This window comes from Lissotriton vulgaris, chromosome 7 (assembly GCF_964263255.1).
Source record: "Lissotriton vulgaris chromosome 7, aLisVul1.2, whole genome shotgun sequence".
NCBI classification, from domain to species: domain Eukaryota; kingdom Metazoa; phylum Chordata; class Amphibia; order Caudata; family Salamandridae; genus Lissotriton; species Lissotriton vulgaris.
This window is the reverse complement of record NC_141695.1, coordinates 791,720,338-791,743,307: the sequence shown is the minus strand read 5'-3', so window position 1 is coordinate 791,743,307 and position 22,970 is coordinate 791,720,338. Positions and strand designations below refer to the sequence as shown.

Here is a 22,970-nt window from a genome sequence, read left to right as displayed (position 1 = left end):
AAACCGGGATCACTATTTTCGTGTTTCGCGGATCTTTCTAGCGCATTTGATCTGGTCGACCATGCCTTGTTATGGACAACTTTATTGGGTATGGGAGCCCCCCCCTGACATTATTCATTTTTTAGCCACACTCTACTCAAATTTATCTGCCCAAATCCGCTATGGTCCAGTGGGGGAGTGCACACGAAAGATTAGAGTAAGATCTGGTATACGACAGGGATGTGTATTGGCCCCGTTGCTTTTCTCGCTCTTCATTAACTCGGTTGAGCAAGAATTAAAGCAAATCCATGCTGATGCCCCCCAAGCTGGAGGCACTCCCATACCGGTATTACTCTATGCCGACGATACGGTCCTACTCTCTAGGACCCCTATAGGCCTCCAAAAACTGATGGACGGGTTCTATGATTTTATACAGAGAAGGAAACTTAAAATCAATAATTCTAAAACTTTTGTCATGGTGTGTGGGAAAAAGCTGAAACTTTTTAAACCTTTTTGTTTTAAGGAAAACCATATTGAAACTGTTACCAATTTTTGTTATTTGGGTGTTACTTTTAATGACAGAGGATCGTGGGCTCCAGAGGAGATAAATGTCAAAGCCAGAATGGGGAAAGCATCCCTAGGCGTCTTCCGCTTTGCTTCTAAAGTAGGAAGCCGCCGTATTGTTGACATGCTGACTATATACAAACACAGATGTACCTCGATAGCACTGTATGGTTCGGGGGTGTGGGGACACTGCAGTGCGAGGGCGCTACAAATTGAAGAAAACTAGTTCATCAAACGACTGCTTTGTCTTCCCCCCTCGGCATATACTGTTTTAACTCATTCAGAACTAGATATGGATTACCTGTCCGATCTTACCGGTCTAAGGCCATTGCTTGTATGGAAATCTATTTTTACCAAGACGGAAACTGCCTTTACCAAAGACATTATCAAGGACTGCTTACTCTTGGATAAAGTTTTAAGTATCCCATGGTTAAAATATGTGATTTCAATTGTTAAGGACCTGTTTGACATGGACATATGTAACGACCCCACCTGTTTGAATTCTCTGAGCAAGCAGGAACTAAAAAATGATTATCTTAGGGCGAAATCGGAAGTGCGAAGCTATGCTACCAGAGAATATTCCACACATACTTTTTATTACTCACTGAAAGATGATAGTCGTGGTATTCCCATGTACCTTAATGTTATCCACAGACAGTCTCATCAGTTTGTTCTATCAAGATTGAGATTAGGTATAGCTCATAACCTGGTTGCCTTCCCAACAATGAAATCTCACCCAGTTACTCCTTGTCCATGTGACGGTTTTACCAAACAAAGCACACCGCACTTTTTTCTACTTTGTCCTTTGTATAGAGCGCAGCGTATTTGTTATCTTAAGCCTATGTTCCTTAAATACTCCATGTATACCACAGGTAACGCTATGAGGCTTCTTTTCTCACTTTCAAGCCCAGATATATGTTTTTTACTGCTACTTTTATTCTGAAATCCATTAGAGCTAGACTTAGTATGGTTTTCCCGTAAATTCATGTGCAGCAATTCCCACATCATGTGACAAGGCTATCCCCGCTCATCACATTGTTTATCATGTATATGTAATGTTTTAACTGTATACTTTTATGATGTTTTTAAAACATTCGAATAAAGTTATAAACTGAAACTGACTTTAGTTCCATTACAGTGCACGGCATGTGACCTCAATATGAGGTTGTCCTTACATGGAGTATCAATACGGTTACCCAACTCCGGATGTGTCATATGGGTTAAAGTCTCAATATTACAGTGCACATCATGTGACCTCTTTATGAGGTTTTATTTACACGGGCCTAGTCTCTCTTTAAATTGCAGGTCTAGTCCGACGCTCTATTGCTTTTTGCCCCGTTTCCTCAGGGTAGGATTTGTTCATGGGTTTTAGCCCTATACTCAATTACTTTGGGTACATTTTTACCCTCACATAGTTAGAATTTTATAACTGTGAAGCATGAGTGATTTTATTTTTATTCTATCCTGTTCTTCTCTGTTTTCCTTATTTCTCATGCTATGCTTTGCCTCCTAGCATACCTGTCTGGCCAGTAGGTGTGTCTGGAGGTAATCATTGGTGCTTTCATTTTCTATCTTTGGTTTCGATCTCTTTTGTTTTGTTATATAAGAAAAGGAGATGTGTAGTATCCTGGTTTCCTGTCCACGTTTATGCATGCCATTTTCAACCACATGCTCAGCCAGTGGAATGTTACAGTATGATGATGTATTACGGAATGTTGGGTGTCTGTCAAGAAAAGCCGCAGTTGAGATGGGGCTGACCAGCATGCTGGCTGCTCCTGGTGAGGCTCATCTACATATCTCCAATAAATCATCCTGAACCACATCAATCTGTCTGGACTTCTTGCTACACCATCCATTATCGTCCTGCAGGCCCCAGAAGTGCTTTTTTAGTGGCAGTTGGGACTCTGTTAGAGTATGGGTTTTGTGCTGATTCCCACACGATCCTGGGGGGTTTCAACTTCCATCTGGAAGCACTTTCTGATCCAGAAACAACTTACTTGGTAGAGGTGATTAATATTGGAGGTCTCAAGCAACTTGTAGACTACCCCACTCGTGTTGCAGGGCACACCCTAGATGGGATTTGTTCCAACAACCCACCACTATCTTGTACCGAGATGCGACCTCTTTCTTGATCAGATCATGTTGCTATCCAATTTGAAGAGACCCCCCGATTCCGTTCATGAGAAGGTAGGAGAAAAAAAAAGGTAGATACAAGAGCATGGGGGAAAATTCAGAGCCCAGTGCTAGAAGCGCTTCTCATGGCAATGGCCCCGCCCTTCCTATCGAAGTAGACAAGGCCACTGCCTTTTATACAGAGTGGGTGGACCCAGCATGTCATAACCTAGGCCCGGTAAAACTTTGGGCCGCCAAACATGCTCAGCCTTCAGCCCCTTTGTTTACTGACTAACTAAGGAAGCACAAGCTTGCCTGTAAGTGCTTAGAACGCTGCTGGAGGAGAGGCTATAAACTCATAGATAAAGAGTCACTTAAACATAGCCTTCTCCAATATAAAAAAAACACTGTTCAACACCAAAAAGATCTATTTTACAGATAAAATTTTACAGGCAGAATCGTCCTCCAAAGAACTTTTTCAGACAGTAGCTAAATTGGCTACCCCTTGCACTCTACCTACTCAGAGTAGTCATGAACTTTGTGAGGAAATAGCTTCCACCGTTTGTAAAAAGAATGTGGCAATCTTCTTTGCATTTAGCCTCCCCCAGACTGGAGACATAGGCACCCATTACAACCGATTCACAACCAACTCTTGATCTCTTTTAACCACTAGAGAAGCCTGACACAATGAGCCTCCTTGCCTCCACTACATTGGGACCCCCCTATGATCCCTACCCAGTTTCAGTTATCAACCTTGTTCCCAATGTCATAGTTACAGGACTAACCCCCATATTTAACGTTATGTTTGAATCCGGTCAGTTCCCTAAAAGTTGGAAAATAGCATCCATTCTCCCGCTGCTAAAAAAAAGTCTAATCTTGACCCTAAGGACCCAAACAACTACCAACCAATTTCTCGTCTACCCCTGCCAGCAAAACTGGTAGAAAGAGCCATGGACACCAAACTCTGCGCATTCGTCCAAGCTAATAACATACTAGACCCCACTCAATATGGATTCAGGGCAGGACACAGTACAGAGTCTTTCCTGGTAAAAGCTACAGAAAAACTAAGAGAAACTTTAGACCAGGGAGGCAAGCCTGCGCTAATTATGTTAGATCTCTTAGCGGCCTTCGATATAGTCCACCACGATGTTCTGATGGACCGCTGGTCAGCATGTGGGGTCCGAGGAAATGCTTTGAACCTTCTGAAGTTCTTGCTAACAGAGAGAATTCAAACAGTGGACCTTGATAAAACCCGCTCTAAACCTTTCTTCCTCCCATGTGGAATACCACAGGACTCATCGCTTAGTCCTACCCTTTTTAATTTTTATGTGGCGCTACTGGCGGAGATGATCAAATCCTTTGGATGTCAGTTGACATCATACACGGATGACACCCAAATAGTGGTGTCACTACACCCCAGACAGGAGGCAGAGAAAGGGAAAAGTTTCCATGATTGTATGTAAGCAATCAAGTCATGAATGATGACCAACTGTTTGAAGTTAAATTCCAGTAAAACGGAGGTCCTCATCTTTGGCAATAATGCCAACATTTGTACCGAAGTTCCTTTTGTCGCTGCTCATATGGGGCGCCTCCAAAACAACTGGCCGAGAAAACACTTCTTCAACATACAAAAACCCCACTCAAACTTCCCCTGCAGAGGATATTAGAGAGACTTACAGAGGCAATAGCAACAGGGGCAGAGGATGTGGTTCTAATACCCGCAACTCCCCCACCACAAAACAGTGACTTCCCTCCACTTCCCCCAGACCACTCCAATCCGGTCGGGGAAAGACTATCACAGTTCCTACCTGTCTGGAATTCCATCACCACAGACCAGTAGGTAAGACAAATTATCCAGTATGGTTACTTCCTGGAACTTTACTTCTACCCCTGCCCTACATACCTCCCAAACAACGTCCATTGTCCACAGAACATCTAACGTTTCTCAAGCAGGAGGCTCTCTCTCTTTCAAAAACATGCAATAGAACCAGTTCCCCTACACCAGCAAGGTACAGGGCTTTACTCCCTTTATTTCCTCATTCCCAAAAAAGACGGCTCTCTCAGACCAACATTAGACCTAAGACCGTTAAACCTGTACTTACAGTCCGACCACTTCCACAAGGTCAGTCTGCTGCAACAAGGCGATTTCCTTGCCACTCTCTATCACAGGGATGTCTACTTCCACATTCCTATTCACCCTGCTCATAGAAGATACCTACGGTTCGTAGTGGATGGACAACATTACCAGTTCAAAGTCTTTCCATTCGGGGTCACACAGCACCCGGAGTCTTCACAAAATGGCTTGCAGTGGTAGCAGCCCACTTAAGAAGACAACACATTCATGTGTTTCCTTACCTAGACGACTGGTTCATAAAAGCCAAGTCACGCAGCTACATTTGTATACATCAAATTCACAACACAATCCAGCTGCTGCACAACGTAGGATTCACAATAAACATCACAAAGTCACATCTCCGACGCCCAACAATATCTACGTGCAACAATAAATACTTCCAAAGCCCTTTCATACCCCAATCCAGCCAGGATAGCCAGTATGCAAGCCCTCATAACAAAATTTCAACCACAACACTCACTACCAGCTCGAGTGTTCATGCAGTTAATAGGGATGATGGCCTCTTGCTTCTTAATTGTCCCTTACGCAAGACTCCAAATGCGTTTGTTACAAGAATATCTAGCACAACAGTGGCACCAAGCTCAAGGTCATCTTACAGATCTGGTGTTGGTGGACAGCTGCACATATCGCTCTCTGCAAAGGTGGAGCACACAAAATCTTTTCAAAGGGTAGCCGTTCTTAGACCCGGTTCCACAAGGAGTACTAACAGCGGACGCATCACTCACCAGCTGGGGAGCTCATCTCTTGGACCAGACCATTCAAGGTATGTGGACCCCTCAACAAAAACTCCTCCACATTAATCAACTGGAGTTACTGGCCACATTTCTTGCCCTAAAGTCTTTTCAGAAACATCTCGTAGAGAAAACGGTCCTCGTCCGGACGGACAACATGACAGCAATGTATTGTATACAAAAACAGGGGGGGACACACTCTCTGCAGGTTTCATGCCTAGCACAGAGCATTTGGAGATGCGCCATTCCTCAAAAGATATATGGATGAACTGGTCAGGCAGATTTGTGTATGCTTTTCCGCCTCTCCCGCTCATTCTGTTGCTGGTGCGCAAACTCAAACAACAGTTTCTCAAAATTATCCTGGTTGCTCCAACATGGGACGACAACCATGGTTCACAACACTACTAGAACTCTTAGTAGTTTTGCACCAAAAGCTGCACCTTTCCTCAAAGCTTCTCACACAGACCATGGAGAGATAAGACATCCAGAACTAGCTCAACTAAACCTAGCGATCTGGCTCCTGAAGTCCTAAAGTTTGGTTACCTCAATCTCCCACCAGACTGTATGAATGTCATTAAAGAAGCTAGACGTCCTACCACTATGGCATGCTATGCAGCTAAATGGAAGAAATTGTTATTTACTGCAATAATAACACAATCAGTCCACTAGATGCTTCAACTTTAAACATTATCTGTTATCTCCTGCATCTACAAAGATGTATTTTGGCTTACACATCTTTACGATTACATCTTGCTGCTATAACAGCTTACTTACAAAATAGAAAACTCTATAGCACCCTCAAAAACTCAATGTATCTCGGTATTGCGGTATATGTCTTTCATCCGCCCCACATTGTAGTTGTGGCATTTATCATAGGGTGCTATAGTACGTGCTTGATGCCCGCCTCATCCAGAGGCTCCTCTGGTCTTGATTGCAGTGTCCAGAGATTTGTAAGATGCCCCCACTAAGTAAGGGTGAGTGAAAATTTAAGTTAAAAAATAGAATAACACCTAAAAGTATTTAATAAATGGTGTGAGTCTATTGAAGTAAAACGTAAGCGGTACTTGTAATAGATTAAGTTACTAGATCTACAAGTGTATTATTAAAGGTTTTGTCTATAGAGTTTTCTATCCAAAGGTTTAGAATTGTAACAAGTTTCCATTTCCGCACCTGATAACCTACATACTTACCCTGGGGTAGTAAATGGACATTTATTCCCCCTCCCTACCTCCTTGATTATCAAGTACTTACAAATTAGACAACACTTATCATTGTTTAGGGTACCTCCCATCAAAGCATTCAGGGAAGGCCTTAAAAGGATGATTCCTCACAGAATTCCACCCTCTCCAGTATGGAATCTAAACGTTCTTAATAGGCTCATGGGTCCCCTATTTAAACCTTTACATAAATGTGAATTGTAATTCCTCACATGGAAACTGGCTTTCCTTGTGGCCATCACATCTCTCAGAAGAGTAACTGAACTCCAGGCATTTACCATACAAGAACCTAAAGTAGTTTCACCATTCCACCTTAACCAGTCTGTTGAGCTCCCAGTATTTTTCCCTCAAACAGACTTAGTAGCTGAACGGGCTCTTCATACGCTTGACGTCAAAAGAGCTATTCTTAACTACATTGAAAAGATAAAAAGTGTCAGGAAAACTAAACAACTTTTCATAGCTTTCGCACCACCACATAAGGGCAATCCTATATCAAAGGCTGGAATTGCCAGGTGGATCGTTGCATGCATTCAAATATGCTACCAAACAGCGAAACGTACCTTATCCATTCCCCCTAAAGCGCATTCCACACGCAAAATAGGGGCATCCATGGCATTCTTAGGAAATATCCCTATGGATGACTTTAACAAAGTCCTATATGGTCTACTCCGCACACTTTCACAAAACACTACTGTGTCGATATGCATGTAAAACAACTAGCTAGTGTGGGCCAGGCTGTACTAAGAACACTTTTTCAAACTACTGCAACACATATAGGTAGCCACTGCTCACGGGGTAACTGTTATATAGTCTATGCAAAAGTATGTGATCTACAGCTCATATGCCTCGAACGGAAAATGCTACCTACAATTATGCATCTGTTCCTGGCATGCAGAGCTGTAGATCCGCATATGCCCACCCGCCCCACCAGGACACCTAAATGTGTTGTATTACTATCTTACTTGGATACATTAGACATGGACATCTTTTCTAGTTCTAACTAACTCCAACATCACCCTTTATGGCGAAAACAATCTGGAGATGGAATTGATGCCCATGCTAAATACTAACCAAAGGAGGAGTCCCCTATCTCCTGACTACAAAGACTTCTACAATAACAAAGTGCAAACATCCAAACTCAACACCAATTGGCGATCAATGCAAAAGTATGGGATCTATAGCTCTACATGCTAAGAACAGATGCATACTGGTAAGTAGCATTTTCCTTTTAGACTAGCTATTTGGGAGTGAAGGGATTTGAGCGTGAAGTTTTTTTTTCTTCTGGTGAATGGCCACCGTTGTCAGTACGGAATATGCATGAAGAATGTTATGAAGTGAGCACTCTGACTTGTAATTTCCCTTGCCATTCAGATGCCTTATTGGTGTCTTTGTTGTTAATCCAGATATTAGATTCTGCTAGTATGTTTTTTTTATCTGAATGTTTCAATTTACGATACAAAGATAATGGTCTCTTTTATGAGGGTGTCCGTAGATTGACTTCTCTGTGTAATAATGTTTGTTGTGTATAGCTGTGAGGCAAAAGAAAAAGAGTTCAATTTGATATCATAACACAAGTCTCTTCTTATTCACTGGGATGAACATCTCTTGTTACTGTTTTTGGATAATATGGACTAAAAGACAGTGTTATAATTTTTGTCTTTCCTATAGTTAAAAAACTTATTTTAACAGGATGACAGGCAAATATGAAAGTAGTGAAACTGTGTGTTGTATTAGATGCACATTACAATTAATGAATGTTTTTCTCTGTCTGAGCTGAGAGTCTTTAGTCCAACAAACTCACACACAAGCTTTTTCCATGATATGTACACATGCTCACACCCACATGAGCACACAGTTTGTTGAACGGTCAAAGGAATGAGACACAAGTGGATACAAAATTGAAGCATTGGAGGTACAGTACGAAGGACTGAATTCAACACCTATTTTTCATCTCTCCAATGATCCTCCATATCATAACATTAACTGCATCAAGAACTATACATTTTGACTCCCAATAATGCCATACTAAGGGCTCAAGCTTTCTTCTATGGTACACACCCCAGTCTCTGCTCCAGTTGGCTATTACTGCTTCATATGTTCAGCTTGATAAATGAATGTTCTCACATATTTAAGAGAATTTACTTGTTTTTGTGAATACTTTATGCCGTGCTTAAGTCAACTATTTGAATCCATTTTAGATTTGGGATCGGTTTGTTAATATAACTATACCATGCAAGCAGCTGGCTGATCTTTGGAAAATGTCACTGTTGGCAGACCTGGAGGGGAGAATTCGACAGGTACTGTTTCTTATGCACATGCCATGATTTCTAGATGAGTAATGCACTGTTGCAGTTTAAACGTTTACCCTATGATCACTCAAACTAAAGGCCTTTGGAGGCCTGAAGTTTAAAAACATGTCAAGATGTGTTGCGCAGTGAAAAATAGGCACAATAGTAGCCTGTTCATTCGAGTATTTTTATACAGCACTCGTGCTTCTGTGCAATTGCTTCATGGCGCTTTTTCCTGAAAGGAAGGAATGCATGAATAACAAAAATTAAAGAAATGTGACTTCTATATTCACGGGAGCAGATATTATACTTCTTAATGTAAAAGAATGTGTTTGAGAAACATGAGCTGTAGATTGTGTACTGTGGCATAGATCACCATCTGGTGTTGGGCTCGGATGTTTGCACTTTGTTATTGGGGAAGTTTTGTAGGCACGAGATAGGTGACTCCTCCTTTGGTTAGTGGTGCGCATGGGCATTGACTCCATCTCCAGATTGTTTTTTCCGCAATCGGGTTCGGATGAAACTTGCTGCGCTCCGGCTCAGCACTGTATTTTCGAAACTTTCTCTGACACCCAACCTATCATCTTCTACAGTATTGTCTCTTTCGGATGCCTTCGACGCGCTAGCATATATTTTTCGACTCCGGCAGTCGACGCAAGCAGTTGGGCCTATCGACGCCATTGGGGCCTACGACTCATGTAAAGTACTCCATTTAAAAAATGCCCCCAGTGTGGAGCTAAATTTCCACACAGTGATCATCACAAGGTGTGCAACCTTTGCCTATCGCCAGAAGATGAGGAAAAGGATTGCCAAACCTATGCCTCTTTTCGATCGAAGAAGACCATCTGGGATCGCTGAGCTCGATGTCACGTCTTGGCTCAACAAGCTGCACCGGTGCCGGAAGACATCGTCAATGAAGGCCCGATGTTAAGAGGCAGAGGATTCAGAGGAACTTGAGATCGTGTCTGAAGAGGGTGACTTCGGATCCGATGACATCACGCCAGGGCAACGAGTGAGTTCAAAAGTCCCTACTCCTGCCCAACCAGACAAGCAAAAGGTTCTACTCAAGACTTCGCCTGCAGGCCCTATTCGAGACCAGAAAAAAGCTTCAGAAGCCCCGCCTTCGGGCCCGGCTCCGTAGAAAAAAAGAAAAGCCTTCCAGCAATCGGGAACGAGTAAGCCCCACATTGCTATCCTTAAACCACCTTCGGTACCAAAATCTGGGATACATCCCATTCCAGCCAAGAAGGCCTCGGCACCGAGCCCTTTGGCACCGTAAGACCTTGGAACCGGATAAGCACCGGAAATCTTCAACTCCGAAGAAAAGTTACGACTCGACTCCAAAGAAAATTTCTGACTCCACGCCACCTTCAAAGCCCTCTGAGCTCAAAGCTCCCGAGGATGAACTCTTTAGACCAGATCCTGTCGACTCAAGCCAAAAAACATTACAGGTGGACCATAAAACAGGCCATATTACCACTATTGCAGCAAAAAAGAGGAAGATTGACACACACCTGAGGTGCCTACTAAGAAGAGAGACTTTGCAACATCGCCTATAAGACCCTCTTCTCCTATTCTTTCTGCTCAACCTGTATCACCTATACACTCTCCTCCACAATTTCCTAGATTGTCTCCAAGCTCACCCTTCTCACCACAAGATGAGGATGATTTAGGGGGTGGGGACGGACACGGTAATTATCTCTTTGAGGACCCTAATGACGTTAACACTACCCCTCCATAAGATACATGCGAAGATTATGATGATCCTGCAGATCCTCCAGACATCCCTGATCCAGGTGCATACCCCTCTAAACCATCACCCCCAGATGACAATATAGTTTTAGCCAACTTATTAATAGGGCTGCTCAATACCATGACATGTCACTACATTCTGATCCCATTGAGGAAGAATTTTTAAAGGACACTTTTGCTCAGTCCCATAAGATAATACATACAAGGTCCATGCTTAAAGGGGTAATTAAACACGCACCCAACATATTTAAAGACCCCATCAGGGCCGGGATTCTTAATACACGTATTGAGAAAAAAGATAGACCTGCCCCCAAAGATTCCATGTACATCAAGGGACAACTGCCATTAGACTCCTTGGTACTCTCCAATGCTTGAAAACTGGCTAATTCCCAAACCTCTGGCGATGCACCACCCCCAGATAAGGAATCTAAACTGCTGGATGCGTCAGGCAAACGTGTTGCTTCCCAAGCAGCTAATCATTGGAGTATAGCCAATGCACAAGCTCTACTCGCCAGATATGACAGGGCTCATTACGTTGAGCTAGAAACCCTTATTCAACACTTACCTGACCAATACAAAACCAAGGCAAATGATCTGGTCAAAGAGGGCAAGTTAATTACAAGTGCCTCCATTAAATGTCCCCTTGATGAAGCAGACACTGCGGCTAGATCTGTTAACATCAGTGTCTTACTCCGTAGACATGCATGTTTACGCATTTCCGGATTTAAACAGGAAGTTTTAACAACTATTTTATATCAATCGTTTGATCAGGAACACCTCTTTGGAACAGCTGTAGACACAGCTCTAGAAAAAATGAAAAAGGACACTGACACTGCTAAATCTATGGGAACATTACAGTTTCATACTACACGGGGTCCTTTCTGCTTTCCTTCTATAGGGGCGGATCCAAAAATATTACCACAAAGGCTACAACTTCCTCCTATAACACCCCTACACAAACATCCCCCAACAGAGGATATTTATGGGGTGGAAATAATAACAAAGGGAGAGCTTGGAGTAACTACAACCGAACCTCCCCAACTGCCAAACAATTACTTTCCTCCAGACCATACCACTCCAGTCGGAGGAAGACTATCACAGTTCCTACCTGTCTGGAACGACATCACCACAGACAGGTGGGTGAGACAAATTAACCAGTATGGTTACTGCCTGGAACTCACCACTACCCCATCTCACATACCACCCAGACAACGGCCGATGTCCACAGAACATCTTACCCTTCTAAAGCAGGAGGTTCTATCTCTCTTACAAAAACACGCAATAGAACCAGTGCCTCTACATCATCAAGAACAGGGTGTATTCTCTTTACTTTCTCATTCCAAAGAAGGACGGTACTTTCAGGCCAAAACTAGACCTCAGGCCCTTAAACCTGTACATACAATCCAACCACTTCCACATGGTCACTCTGCAACAAGTTCTTCCACCGCTCCAACAAGGCGATTTCCTTGCCACATAGATTTTCTACAGCAAACCCACAAGACATTCCAGCTGCTGCATGACTTAGGGTTTACAATAAACTTTACCTAGTCACATCTTCAACCATCCCGCATCCAACAGTATTTAGGGGCAACAATAAATACATCCAGAGCACTAGCATTTCCCATTCCTGCCAGTATAGCCACTATGCTAGCTCTCATAACACCATTTTAACCACAAAAAAGACTACCAGCTCGAGTTTTAATGCAGATCATAGAGATGATGGCCTCCTGCATTTTAATTGTCCCTTAAGCAAGACTACAAATGCATCCATTACAGGAATGCTTAGCACATCAGTGGAATCAGGCCCAGGGGCAGACCTGGTGTTGGTGGACAGCCGCACAGATCGCTCTCTGCAGTGGTGGAACACAAAATCTCTCCAGAGGGCGGCCATTCCTGGACCCAGTTCCACAGATAGTGCTAACAGCAGACGCATCGCTCACCGGCTGGGTAGCTCATCTCTTAACTCATACCATTCAGGGTATATGGACCCCTCAACAGAAACTCCTCCACATCAATCATCTGGAGTTACTGGCCATATTTCTCGCTCTCAAGTCTGTTCAGGTACACCTCAGGGCAAAGCTTTCCTCAGCCGGACGGACAACATGACAGCAATGTACTACATACAAAAACAGGGGGGGACACACTCCCTACAGCTTTCACAGCTAGCGCAAAGCATATTGAGATGGGCCTTTCCTCAATAAATATACCTCTTAGCAGACCTGGGACACACAATCAGATAGCGGATCTGCTCAGTTGTCAGCTACAACAGATTCACGAGTGTGAACTTCATCCAAAAACTCTTCGTCCCTTCTTTCAGATGTGGGGCCATCCAAACATAGATCTGTTTACCACATACTTAAACACAAAATGCCCAAACTTTGCCTCCATGTAGCCACTCTTCTGTCCAAGGGCAATGCGATATGGATGAACTGGTCAGGCAGATATGCTTACACTTTTTCATCTCTCCCCCTCATTCCACTTCTAGTCCGCAAGCTGAAACAACAGTCCCTCACAATGATCCTGGTTGCTCCAACTTGGGCCCGTCAATCTTGGTTCACAACACTGTTGCAACTCTTAGTAGTCCCACACCAAAAGTCACACCTTTCACCAAAGCTTCTCACGCAGAACCATGGAGACATAAGGCATCCAGATTTATCTCAACTGAACCTATTGATCTGGCTCCTGAAGTCTTAGAGTTTGGATATCTCAACCTCCCACGAGACTGCATGAATGTTATCAAGGAGGCTAGACAGACGTCCTACTACTAGAGCTTGCTATGCTGCTAAATGGAAAAGATTTGTCATTTACTGCAATAACAACGTAATCAATCCATTAGATGCTTCCATTCAAACCATTATTTGTTATATCCTACATCTACAAAGAAGTAATCTGGCATACACCTCCATAAGATTACATCTTGCTGCCATAGCAGCTTACCTGCAAAACAGGCAACAATTGTCATTGTTTAGGGTTCCTGCCATTAAAGCATTTATGGAAGGTCTTAAAAAGATAATTCCTCCCAGAATTCCGCCCTCTACATTCTGAAATATAAATATTGTCCTTACCAGGCTCCTGGATCCCCCATTTGAACTTTTACTCAAATGTGAGTTGCAATTTCTCACATGGAAAGTTGCTTTTCTTGTGGCCATCACATCTCTCAGGAGAGTGAGTGAACTCCAGGCATTAACCATACAAGAACAATTTCTGCGAGCCATCACAACAAAGTGGTTCTTAGGACAAACCCTAAATTCCTACCTAAAGTAATCTCTCACTTGCACTTTAACCAGTCAGTTGAGCTCCCATTCTTTTTTCGTCAACTTGACTCAGTAGCAGAACGTGCTCTTCATACGCTTGATGTTAAAAGCTATTCTTTACAACATTGACAGAACAAACAGTTTCAGGAAAACTAAACTTTTTGTTGCTTTCTTACCACCACATAAAGGCAATCCTATATCAAAATCAGGAATTGCCAGATGGATTGTTAAAACCATTCAAATCTGCTATCAAAAAGCAAAACGTACTTTATCAATTCCTCCTAAGGCGCATTCCACGTGCAAAATAGGGGTATCTATGTCATTCTTAGGAAATATCCCCATGTGTGACCTTTCTAAAGCAGTAACCTGGTCTACACCACACACATTCACTAAATGGTACTGTGTAGATGTGCAAGCAAAACAACAAGCTAGTGTGGGCCAGGCTGTACTAAAAACACTGTTTCAAGCTACTGAAACTGTTGCAGGCGGCCATCGTGAAGGAATATTGCTGTATAGTCTATGCTACAGTATACAATCTACAGCTCATATGCCTCGAACGGAAAATTCTACTTACCAGTATGCATCTTTTCCTGGAATGTAGAGCTGTAGATTTGTATACGCCCTCCCGCCTCCCCGGATACCTGTATCTGTTGCAGTAATATCTTACTTAGATACATTACACATAGACATCTTTCTATTTCAAACTAACTGCATCATCACCCTTTATGGCGAAAACAATCTGGAGATGGAGTCGATGCCCATGCGCACTACTAACCAAAGGATGAGTCACCTATCTCGTGACTACAAAACTTCTACAATAACAAACATCCGAGCCCAACACCAGAACGCGATCCATGCTACAGTACACAAATCTAGAGCTCTACATGCCAACAACAGATGCATACTGGTAAGTAGGTATTTTCCTTTAGAATTATGGCTATTAAAGTATGATACTTCATTGTTGGGACAATAGTTCCTTTTCTATCAATTCATTTTGAATATTTTCTTGCTGTATTTGGAAGATTTGTAGATCAATGGGGGCGGGGGGGGAGAAGAAAGAGGCTTTGATTCATTAAGCTTCCTTGCGGTAATATCCGAAATCAATAAGGAATGAATCACTTGACTCCAGTAACCAGGGCTTGCAACTTTGTAATTAAAAGCCCTCAAGCACGTTTATTAAGGTCGTGGGGTGGTATATCTTGGTTCTCCGCCAAGTTTAGAAACGTGTCAGCATCATCATCGGGTTTCTTTTTGTAGTATGCTTGCCTCCACCAGAAGGAAAAACCACTGGTTATTTCAGTTGTGATCAAAGAAATAAGTGTGAGTGCTTAAGTGAAGTGAATTTAAAAGGCTTGTATATCCTTGATAGTTTATTTAATCAGTCAGGAATCAAGTCATAATAAAAACAGAGTGGTGCGTGTGTGGACGAGTTGGGGTTTTCACTGAATTATCCAAAGTCCCACCTTCAGCCCGCCCACGTACGGCAGTATCTGGGCGCGACAATAGATACTCTGGCAGCCAAAGCACAGCCAAATTCAGTGAGAATCAACAGCATGCAATTGCTGATACAACAATTCAAACCACAAAACTCGCTTCCGGCACGGGTGTTCATGCAGTTGATAGGCATGATGGCCTCCTGCATCTTCATAGTCCCGCACGCGAGACTACACATGCGTCCTCTTCAGGAGTGCTTAGCACATCAGTGGAATCAGGCTTACGGACAGTTAAAAGACCTAGTGTTGGTGACCAGTCGTGCATACAACTCTCTGAATTGGTGGAATCCACAAAACCTTTGCAGGGGCCGACCGTTCCAGGAGCCTGTGCCACAGATTATTCTGACGACGGACGCATCTCTCCAGGGATGAGGAGCTCATGTACTCCACTACACAGTGCAGGGACTATGGACAGCACAGCAGAGGAAGATGCACATCAACCTTCTAGAACTGATGGCTATCTTCATGGCGATGAAAGCATTCAAGGTACATCTGTGCAACAAGGTTGTGTTGATCCGGACGGACAACATGACGGCCATGTACTACATACAGAAGCAGGAAGGTACACACTCTCCACAGTTGTCTCATCTGGCTCCGAGCATTTGGAAGTGGGCCATTCAGAGGAACATCTTCCTCATGGCGGAACACCTCCCGGGCAAGGACAATCAGATGGCGGACCTGCTCAGCAGGTACAGCCACCAGATGCACGAGTGGGAGATACATCCATCAGTACTCCAGCCGTACTTCCAGCAGTGAGGTCATCCAGAGATAGACCTGTTCACCACAAAGGAAAACGCCAAAGGCCAAAGCTTTGCCGCCAGGGTCCCACACCCACAGTCGCAGGGCAATGCGATATGGATGAACTGGTCAGGCATATTTGCGTACGCTTTTCCCCCGGCACCTCTAGTACCGCTGGTTGCACGCAAGCTGAAGCAACACTCGATGCCTCTCATCCTGGTTGCTCCAACATGGGCACGCCAACCATGGTACACCACGTTTCTAGAACTCTCAGTGGTACCGCATCAAAGGCTGCACCTCACACCCAGGCTTTTGACGCAGAGCCATGGCGACATTCAGCATCCAGATCCGCAACAGCTCAACCTGGCGATCTGGCTCCTAAGGTCTTAGAATTTGGCTACCTCAACTTGCCTCCTGACTGTATGGATATCAAAAGGGAGGCAAGAAAGCCCACCACCAGAGCATGTTATGCGGCAAAATGGAAGCGGTTTGTCATTTATTGTGCCGACCACAACATCAACCCGCTAGATGCATCTACTCACAACATCATTTGTTATCTGTTACATCTATACAAATTCAATCTGGCCTATGCTTCCATTCGTATACATTTGTCTGCAATAGCAGCTTATCTCCAGAACAGGCAGCATCTCCAACTTTTCAGAGTGCCTGCCATCAAAGCCTTTCTGGAGGGACTCAAACGAGTTATTCCTCCCAGACACCTGCCAGCGCCTGTATGGAGCCTAAACGTGGTCCTCGCCAGGCTGATGGGTCCACCTTTTGAGCCTCTACACTCATGCGAGGTTCATTTCTTGACTAGGAAAGTGGCTTTCCTAATAGCAATCACGAGTTAGTGAACTTCAGGCACTAACTATCCAGGAGCCATTCATACAGATTCACTCCAACTGGGTGGTACTCCGCAGTAACTCTAAGTTTCTGCCTAAAGTGGTTTCGCAGTTCCATATCAATCAGACTATAGAACTGCCAGGTTCTTCCAAAATCCTGAGTCAGTGGCAGAGAGAATGCACTAACACAGTAGACGTCAAAAGAGCTCTAATGTACTACATAGATAGGCCCAAAGATTTTCGGAAAACAAAACAACTGTTTGTTGCCTTTTCGCCACAACACAAAGGCAACCCCATTTCCAAGGCAGGTATAGCCAGGTGGATTGTTAAGTGCATTCAAATTTGCTATCAAAAGGCCAAGCGCACATTAACGGTTTCCCCAAGGGCCCACTCCACGCGAAAGTTGGGGGCCTCCATGGCTTTCCTTGGAAATATTCCTTTAAAAGACATATGTAGAGCAGCCGCATGGTCTACCACACACACATTTACAAAACACTACTGCGTAGATGTGCACTCCAAACAGCAGCTCTAGGGCAGGCTGTTCTAAAAACACTTTTTCAAACTGCTGCAGCTGGCACAGGCGGCCGCCGCTAATGGAGGGACTGCTATGTATTCTATGCACAGATATGAATTCAGCAGCCACATGCCTCAAACCGAATATGCTACTTACCAGTATGCATCTGTTCTTGGCATGTAGTTCTGCTGACATTCATATCGCCCGCCCTCCTCCCCGGCACCTGTAGCAGCTGCAGCACTCAGAATTACTCTTAGCACGGTCATCACTTACGGTGTTACACTCCATCTTTGGCACAATGGCTAAAAACAATCTGGGGAAGGAGTCGATGCCCATGCGCACTGTAGTCCAGGGGAGGAGCCACCTATCTCGTGATACTTCGAAGACTCTTCCAGGACAACAATGTGCAATCATCCAGACCAAACACTAGGCGGCGATCTATGCACAGATATGAATGTCAGCAGCCCTACATGCCAAGAACAGATGCATACTGGTAAGTAGCATATTCCGCTCTATCGAAGTCCAGCATTCTAGATGGTTCATCAAATGCATCCAGACATGCAATGCCAAAGCTAAAAGGATTCTACTCGCTCTTTCTAGAGCCCACTCCACTTGGAAGAAAGGAGCCTATATAGCCTTCCTGTGGAATAGCGGACCTATACAAAGCAGCTATGTGGGGATGTACTGTTCTATATGCACTGTATCTTTAAGAGCACAGGTTTCTCCACGAGCACCATGACGCTCGTGGAGTCTCCTGTGTTCTCATGTCTGGAACTCCCGGACGGCAGTTGCTGCCGGGAGAGCTGTTGTCTGGACCATAATAAAGGACCGTGCTTTCATGACCATATAGTATCGTCATCCTTTCACTGGCGACGATGGTCCAGTACTCCAACTCTCTCAAGAGTTGTCAGTAACTCATCTAAAGAAAACGGAGCAACCGCGACGTCAAGCGAGAGAGAAAGCAGAAGAAAAGAATTTCAAACGGCACGACGTCAAGCCGGTATCTCCATTGAAACGTGAGTCTTTGACCCTGCTGTGGCAATATTGGTCTGTGCTGTCACCCTCGAATTAATTAATTCAACTAAAGCGCATTACCGCTGTTAATTAACTAAAGCGCATTACCGCTGTTAAAAGGATTAGCGCGAGCGCTGCTTTTGAAGCCCAGCGCGAGCGCTGCTTGTGGACATTCTTTAATTGACGCGTTTAAAAAGATAAACGCGAGCGCTCCTTCTAAATGCTCAGCGCGAATGTTGCTGCAGGACATTCTCAATTCCATGCGTCTTTACCTTGAAGTGCGCTACCATGGCAGCATAAGCGCATTGTGACGTGCAAAGCAAAGCGAACTTCAACTTGTATTACAGCCTGCTTTATGATGTCAATAATTATCAATTAACAAGGGAAAACAAGGAATAACATTTCTGCAGAAGAAGAAAAACACAGCACAGCAAGCATTATCACAAAATAAATAAACAATTGCACAGCAGGCATTCTCACAAACCACTAAATACCTTAAGTATTTAGTAGACCTAATAGACTTGAGTTACGTTGTTTGGTTTTGAGGCAGCAGCTCCCCACGCAAATGGAAAAGGTAGCCTCGCCACCTCCCTTTTTGCAATCTCCAGGTCCTCCCCCCATGCCCTGGAAACAGTGGAAAGCTACATTTGACGCATACATTGAAGCCATCGATGGTGATACCTTCACATCAAAAAAGAAGAAGGCCTTATTAGTATATAATTTGGGACCTGAGGGAAGGTCCATTCTGGAAACATTCTTTCAGGACGACATTCTCATTTACGGCAAGTCTGTGAGTGAACACGATAGCAGGGTAAGAACGGCTTTGGGAATTTTAAAAGATTTTGGGTTGACATTAAGAAAAGACAAATGCAGGTTTCTCAGGGATAGTGTAGATTATTTGGGTCATCACATCTCAGCCAAAGGGGTGGAACCCAAAATGAAATTGTTAGATGCCATTCAGAATGCACCAGAACCATCCAACAAGGATCAACTACGTTCTTTTTTTAGGGCTGATCGAATATTACGCCAAATTTGTTAGAAATTTTTCTGACAGGACTGTGTCTCTAAGAAATTTATTGAAAAAGAATGTTAAATATGTTTGGTCGCAAGAATGTGCAAATGATTTTACCTTACTGAAAAATGCCATTGTACAAGCACGTCCCCTCAAACTTTTTAATATTAATGATCAGAATATTGTAATTACTGATGCCAGCAATGTGGGCCTGGGTGCAGTTCTTTCTCAGAAAAGAGTGGATGGTAAAGTGGAAGTAATTGCTTTTGCCTCCAGAACCTTACGCGGGGCAGAAGGCACGTATTCCACCATCGAGAAAGAGGCGTTAGCCTTGAGGTGGGGCGTGCAACATTTCAGGAATTTTCTCTGGGGTAATCACATAACACTCAAAACTGACCACAAGCCTCTAGTTGATCTTTTCACTACGAAAGGTGGTGGGAGGGCTTCTCCTCGCATTGCTAAATGGCAATACAGGCTTACTGAGTTTGATTATCACCTGGAATATGTCCCTGGAATTAGAAACAATGTGGCTGATTGTCTATCCAGATTGCCTCTTCCCCATGATAAGTTAGAGCAGAGTGATGAAGATTTGGAGATGGTGTGTGCAGTGAGTTCTATATCGGAGGTTGGCATCGCGTTGTCAGAAAGTGAGTGGAAGTCAGCGGTAACTGAGGATAAGAATTTATGTTGTGTAATGAATTACCTGGTCAATGGTTGGCCTAATGACAAGTCCCTTTCTTCAAATTTAATGCCTTTTAGGAGAGTGCGTGATGAATTGTCTTTAATTGATGGCATTTTACGTAGGGCTGGTTTACTGGTGGTTCCAGAAGCTCTTTGTGGAAAGGTTTTGGAGTTGGCTCACGTTGGGCATTTGGGCATTCGTGCTATGAAAAGGAGGGTGCGTGAAGATTTTTGGTGGCCTGGAGTAGACAATGCAATTGAACATTGTGTGCGTGATTGTGGTGCTTGTGTCCTCAGTGATAAGTCTCAAGTTACTAGCCCTTCTCCTGTGACTCCAGTACAGGTTAAAGAGCTGCCTTGGCACAAATTGGCGTTTGATGTTGCGGGTCCGTTTTACAATCTAGGAGTAACTCCAAAGTATGCATTAGTTTTAATTGACTACATGTCAAAATGGCCGGAGGTCAAATTTGTTGAGTGCATAAATTCTACAACTGTTGTTGAATTCTTCAAAAATGTGTTTTTGCGGGAGGGTGTGCCAGAAGAATTGGTATCTGACAATGGCACTCAGTTGGTGTCGAGTGAGATGCAAACATTTTTAAAATCTCTTGGGATCAAGCACATTCTCACCTCTTTATATCACCCTTCAAGCAATGGTTTAGTTGAAAGGTTGAACCGTGTGATCAAGGATCAGTTGCAGTTAGCCAACGTCAATGGTTTGAATTGGAAGAAGGTCATTGCTGACATGTTGTGGGCATTGAGAGTCACTCCCCATTCTAGCACAGGTGTCTCACCTTTTACTTTACTCAGAAGTAGAGTGGCTGGTTCAGAATTAAACAAAGATTGGATGGCGAGGAAAAACATTGACGGTATCAAACTCGCTGGAGTGGCTGATGTTAGGGCTAGTACCCAGGCCAAATATGCTCAAGGGAGTTGTAGATTATCTCCTGTGCGCTCGGGGGACTGGGTGAGGATCAAAAAACCAGTACTTTTGCGTAAAGGACTGGCTCGGTTTTCTCCTCCTGTCTTAGTCAAAGAGGTGAAGGATCATGTAGTTGTTCTGGAAAATGGTAAAATTTGGAACAAATCTCGTGTTTCCATTGTTCCTAAGCATAAAGTTGAGTTTGTGAAAAACAAACTTGGTTTGAAGTCTAACTCAGGTTTACTGCCTGCTAGTACTGTTCCTCCAATTCTGCCCGCTCATGACACCAATTCTGTTTCTAAAGACATGTTGACTAGACGATTTTCCACCAGATGTAAAAATGTTCCTGGAAAATTTCGTGATTTTGTGACTTATTAAATCAATTCCTTTATTTTTCATTTTGGGGAAGGGGTGGGTTAATGTTTTGTGCTTTATGTTGTCATTGTTATTAATTGAGGGAAGGGGGATGTGTGGGGATGTACTGTTCTATATGCACTGTATCTTTAAGAGCACAGGTTTCTCCACGAGCACCATGACGCTCGTGGAGTCTCCTGTGTTCTCATGTCTGGAACTCCTGGACGGCAGTTGCTGCCGGGAGAGCTGTTGTCTGGACCATAATAAAGGACCGTGCTTTCATGACCATATAGTATCGTCATCCTTTCAAGCTATATGGTCCACACTACACAATTTCACAAGGCATTAATGTATTTATGTAGTAGCACACAAACAAGCTGACATTTGTACATTCTTTGAATTACGGCAACACTCACAGGCTAGCCACTGCTTTTTGAGAGGACTGCTTTACAGTCTGTGCACAGCATATGTATCTACAGCCATGCATGCCTCAAACAGAAAATTTTACTTACCCTGTATGCATCGGGTTGTGGAATGTAGTGCTGTAGATTTACATGCGCCCTCCCCGTATAGATGTGGCGGTTGCAGGCTCCATTGCTGTCTTTTCCTCTTTTGCATGGACATCTCTTTATACTTAGCTTTGTTTCACATTCCATCCTCACTCGCCGTGCTCTAAAATAATCTAACAATGGAGTGGATGACTATGCGATTTACTGCAAGAGGAGTCACACTGCCTTGTAATTCAAAAGACTTCAAAGAAAAACAACTTGGAATAGCAGAGGAGCTGTGTATCAGCTTTTAAAAGCTGATAGCTAGAAAATTCGGGTTGCTACGTCCCTCAACCCACGACCCACGAGCACAGAGAACCTAAAGAAGCTGCGGGGTCCGGCGACGCCAGCGTCTGCACCCTGCACCCTGGACTTGTAAGGGAGCGGAGGCAGAGGCGGCAACGCATGTAAAGGAAACCGCGTGTAATTTTAAAATCCCTGCTTCTCCGGCACTCGCCCTGAGTAAGAGGGAAACAACTTTTTTTTGCAGTTAACGCAGATGAGAGGCAAACAAGCAGTGAAAGCCTATGCGTGCTTCTCCCGCCGCCTGCAGCCCATGAGGAGAGACCAGCCAGCTGATTGCACTTAAAGCAGAAGCAGCTTCAGAGCGGGCAGCGGCAGCAGGGTCTTGCACGATAAGAAGGGACGAAGCGAAGGCGAATCGACCTGAGGAATTAGGAGACCAGCCCTGGGATCACAGTAGGCAGCATCAGGCAGCATCAGGTTGGAGCAACCTCCCTCCATACCCCCCCCACCCCGACCGCCCCCCGCCTGTGGCGCCCCTGGTCCTTGCTCTCATCCGGCACATCCTGCACATCCTGGCT

The 22,970-nt window shown here is 44.0% G+C and overlaps 1 protein-coding gene across 1 annotated transcript in view; it reads left to right on the top strand.

Moving 5' to 3' along the window:
- The window catches only part of RNF213 (ring finger protein 213), a 2,876,335-nt gene that overhangs the window by 856,024 nt on the left and 1,997,341 nt on the right, over positions 1-22,970 (top strand). Inside the window, exon 14 of the mRNA XM_086931045.1 lies at positions 8,936-9,034. Coding sequence (XP_086787171.1) covers positions 8,936-9,034 — 99 coding nt within the window. The remainder of the gene's footprint in view (positions 1-8,935; positions 9,035-22,970) is intronic.